At 59.9% G+C, this 4749-nt stretch overlaps 1 protein-coding gene across 1 annotated transcript in view; it reads right to left on the reverse strand.

The window, feature by feature from the left end:
* DPP9 (dipeptidyl peptidase 9) overlaps positions 1–4749 on the reverse strand; it is a 63986-nt gene that overhangs the window by 7361 nt on the left and 51876 nt on the right. Inside the window, 3 exon segments of the mRNA XM_027769611.1 lie at positions 1692–1838; positions 2308–2453; positions 4553–4688. Coding sequence (XP_027625412.1) covers positions 1692–1838; positions 2308–2453; positions 4553–4688 — 429 coding nt within the window.

Consider the following 4749-nt stretch of genomic DNA (forward strand, 5'->3'; position numbering starts at 1 on the left):
CCACCCTCACCCCCATCACCAACATCCCCCCCAACATCACCATCACCACCTCTACCACCACCCCACCTCTACCATCTTCATCACCATCACCAACATCACCATCACCACCTCTACCACCATCACTAACATCACCACCCCCACCATCATCACCACCTCTACCACCATCACTAACATCACCACCCCCACCATCATCACCACCTCTACCACCATCACTAACATCACCACCCCCACCATCATCACCACCTCTACCACCATCACTAACATCACCACCCCCACCATCATCACCACCTCTACCACCATCACTAACATCACCACCCCCACCATCATCACCACCTCTACCACCATCACTAACATCAACCACTACCACCATCACCACCATCACCACCTTTATCACCATCACCAACATCACCACCACCACCATCATCACCACCTCTACCACCACCCCACCTCCACCATCTTCATCACCATCACCAACATTGACTAGTCCCACCCCTACCACCTCCACCATCTTCATTACTATCACCAACATCAACCACCACCACCATCACCTCTACCATCTTTATTACCATCACCAACATAACCACCACCACCACCACCACCGCCCCTACCATCTTCATCACCACCAGCCACCACTACCACCACCACCATGACCACGTCTACCACCAGTACCACCATTACCATCCCATCATCGCTATCACCAACATCAACCCCCACTGCCATCATCACTATCTGCAGCACCATTCCCACCATAGCACCTCTACCCCATCACATCTCTGTCACCACCTCTACCACCGTCATCGTCACTATCGCTAGCACCACCACCATCCTCATCCTCAACCACCACCGTCACCATCTCTACCACCATTACCATCTTTTTAAAGAGAAATTTCTGCTATAGGGTGTGTGCGTTCTCCAGAGAGAGGGAGAGAAAGCAAGAAACCACCTCCTAGGGGAATGAACACGCCACAGTTCCTTCTTTTCCATTCTCCTCTTGGGATTTTGAGCACACACGCCTAGTGTGAGTTTTTAGCTGGTGGTTCCAGGACTCGAACTGTGGTTGACTACATGGGAGTCCAGCAATGTAACCATTACACCATCTGCTGGTCCCAACACCATCGCCACCTCTACCACCATCACTACCCCCATCTTCATGATCACCATGAGCCACCAGCACCACGTCCACCAGCAGCACCATCATCATCATTACCATCACCGCCACCACCATCACCTCCACCACCAACCACTGCCACCACCTCCACCTCTACCACCATCATCTTCATCACCAACCGGCACCGCCATCACTATCATCGTCACCCTCACCACCATTGCCACCGTCACCAGGAGCACCATCGTCATCAGAACCATCACCACCCCCCATCCCCTCTAAAGCCACCAGCCCTGCCGGCCCAGCCTTGTCACTGCCTGCAGCCCCAGCCGTACGGCAGTGTCTGGCTGCACGGGGTCCCAGCCTCCCTGTGTGTGTGCAAAAGCACTGGCTGGGATCACCGCACAGCCAAGTCCCCCTGGGCTCAGCTCAGAGTGGGGCAGCAAAAGGCCACCTCATTTACGCCATGTCATCCCAGCAGGACCGTCCTGCAGGAGGTGCCCCTGAGCTGCCCCCGCAGCCCAGACCCACGAGACCCAGGGTTTCCTCCATGACAGCAAAGGCCCAGAGCAAGTAGGAGAGTTACCATTTGGTTTTTCAAGGCCCCTTCGAACCGAAGCCCACGCTGGCATGAGCCCCGGCCATCGATCACGACCACGGCGTAGCCCAGGGACGCCAGCGTGTTGAGCCGCAAATACTTGATTCCTTTGAAGGAGTTGTTAACAAGCTGCACCTGTGGGGAACAGGGCAAGGACGGGGTGCTTGTGGCGAGTGCTGGGAATCCAGGGAGGCCCCTCGGCAGCAGGCCAGGGGGATGGGCGGGGCCACGGGACCTGGTTGAGGCACCTGTACTGCCCCACAATCCACAGGTGGTCCTGAGGCTTTGATGCCTGGAAAGTGGCGAGGTCAGGGGAGGGCCGGGGAGAGAGGGAGGCCCCAGGCTACCCCACGGCCACACCACAGATGGACACACGGGGTCGGGGGCGCTCGACAGAAGGACAAAGGGGAGTTGGTAGGCTTAGGAGGGGGCCTTTGGGAGGGTGGGTGTAAGAGCCACAGAGCGAGGGCCCTGAGGACCCGTGTGTTAGGGTGGGGGTGCAGCCTGGGTGAGGTAGGGTGCTGGGAAGGGGACAGAGAGGCCTCCCCACGCTGACCCTCCGCAGGCCACGCCCGAGTAATGGACGGACAGGGCCGGCACCCACCTGGGGCCCCCCGTACACGAAGAGCACGGTGGGGTGCTTCTTGCCTGGCTGCACGGCGTGGGGCTTGTAGATCATGCCGTACAGCCGCACGTCCGAGCGTGTCTGGAAGTGGAAGATTTCAGGGGGCACGTAGTCGGGGGGGCAGCCTGCAGGGGACAGAGAGCCATGTCTGCAGGAGCCCACAGGACCCACGCTCTGCGCACCGCTGCAGCCCCCAGCAAGCCCCAAAGTGCCCCCTGTTCTGGGTGTCCTGATGGCTCACATCTGAAGTGCCACAGTGCTGGGGTGCCAAGGCAGACGGCCTCCTCCGCGGCTTGTCCTCCCCTGGCTCAGCTCACAGCTCGGGACGGGGTAGGGGGACAAGGACGGTGCAGCTCAGTCCCTCCCGCAGCCCTGCTCAGCTGCTGCTCCGAGGCAGGGGTGGGTGTGGAGGGCAGGGTGCAGCTCTGGCCTGCACTTCCTGCTGTCTTCCCCTCTGCCTTCCCCTGGCTTCCATGACTGCCATTTTCATTTTTAAAAGATTTTGGCCATAGGGCTCATGCAGTCACCAGAGAGAAGGTGGGAACGCACCGTCCCTGGGGTGGCCGCGCCAGTCCCTTCTCCTCCTGGGACTCTAGGAGCGCACGCACACACGCCCAGTGTGGTTTCCACGCTGCCAGGTCCAGGACTTGAACCGTGGAAAGCCCACGTGGGGTCCAGCGCTTTAACCATGGTGTCGCCTGGCTCCTCGGTCACGTTACTGTCACAAGGCAACCCTGGCTGTCCAATCGTGAGGGCGGGGCTAAGGCTTTTCTTTAAATGAGAAAGTTGGGGGACTAGGCATGCTGGTCAAGGTGGCTGGATCCTACATGGCCAACCTGTGGTTCGAGTCCCGGACCCAGCAGCTTGCAAGACACAGGTGCGTGTGTGCACATGTGCCCAAAATTCCCAGGAGAGGTGGAAACGGGACTGGCCTGACCGTGCCCCAGTGGGGTGCTTTTTCTCTCTATGGAGAAAAACACTCTGGCAATTAAATTAAAAAATAAATAAACAGGGGCCAGCAAGTGTCACGGTGGCTAGAGGCACTGGACTCCCACATGGCCGACTATGGTTCCCGTCCTGGACCTGGCGGCTGGCTTTCTCACTTTCTCTTTCTCACTCTGTCCCTCTCTGGTCAAAGTGAAACGAATGAATGAATGAATGAATGAATAAATAAATAAATAAATAAAGCCAACTGACAGAAGGGAAGGAAAGTTAATAGTAACTTCGCCGGGCCTGGCGGAGTTACTGCCAAGGGCCACACAGGGGAAGTGAGGGGCTTGGAGGCCGGAAGGTCTGCGCCTCCATCTCCTAGCAACACCCGCTGCTGCATTGCAAGAGCAACTTCAGCTCCGGCCGGCAGGTGGCATGGAGGTTAAGGCACTCGGTCCCACATGGCTGACTCCATGGTTCAAGTCCCGGACCCAGCAGCCTGAAAATCACACCGTGTGTGCGTGCACGCACAAAGCCAAAGAGGACGCAGAAGGGACTGCGACATGGCCACTGCCCAGGAGGCTGGCTTCTCATTTTCCTTCTTTCCCTCTCTGGGGAGAGTACACACTTCATGGCAAAAACCTAAAACAAACGAAGCTGCAGGCACCCGTACTGCTGACCCGTGGACGCGGGTTCGAATGGTGCGGGTCCACTTGCGGTGCGCCCTCCTCAGGAATGCACTGCAGGGCCTCCCCAAACGCTTTCTGGCCCACAGAAGGCGTGCAGGGATGCTGAGTTTACAGAATGTTCTGGAAACCATGAAGTGACACGGAGGGCCATGGAAGGCCAAGGTGAGTCCAGGCCCAGGAGCCACCATGCCTGTGTGACTTCTGCTCCGCGGTCTCCCCCTGCCAGGTCGCACGGGGACTCTGAAGGATGAGGTCTGACGGCCGGATGCCATGGCCGGCCCACACGGCCTCCCTGCAGGCCCGGCAAACGGGTGCCTCTCCTTCCTCGAGGCCTCCCTGCAGGCGCGGCAGTCACCGGCTGCCTGAGCTCGGGCGCCCCGCGGGCCTGCTGCCGCGGTGAGGCGAGGACCGAGAACCACGCGGGTTCAGGCTGACTCGGGCGGTGCCCGCTGCCCCGGCTGCGCCTGCGCGCCCTCGCTCCCACCGTCTGGGCCCCCGGGCTCCTCGTGGGGAGCAGCCCTTCCCTGAACCTCAGACGGCAGCTGGCTCGGGGGACGCCCTGTGCTCAGTGAGGACCCCCGGGCGGCCCCAGACCGGCTACTCACCGGCCGCCTCCATCATGCTGGCCCAGAAGCGGGGCTGCTTGTGCAGGGGGTCGTCGTCGGGGCCGCTGAGCTTGTAGACGTGCACGCAGGGGGGCGTGCTCACGCTGCTGTAGTGGCTGACGAACATGTCGAAGTTCTGCGGGGCACGCGGGTGGGGGCTGAGCATGGCGGCTCCCGGCCCGGCCAGCCCCGCCCCT

This window comes from Tupaia chinensis, unplaced genomic scaffold, assembly GCF_000334495.1.
Source record: "Tupaia chinensis unplaced genomic scaffold, TupChi_1.0 Scaffold149964_2, whole genome shotgun sequence".
Classification (NCBI taxonomy): Eukaryota; Metazoa; Chordata; class Mammalia; order Scandentia; family Tupaiidae; genus Tupaia; species Tupaia belangeri.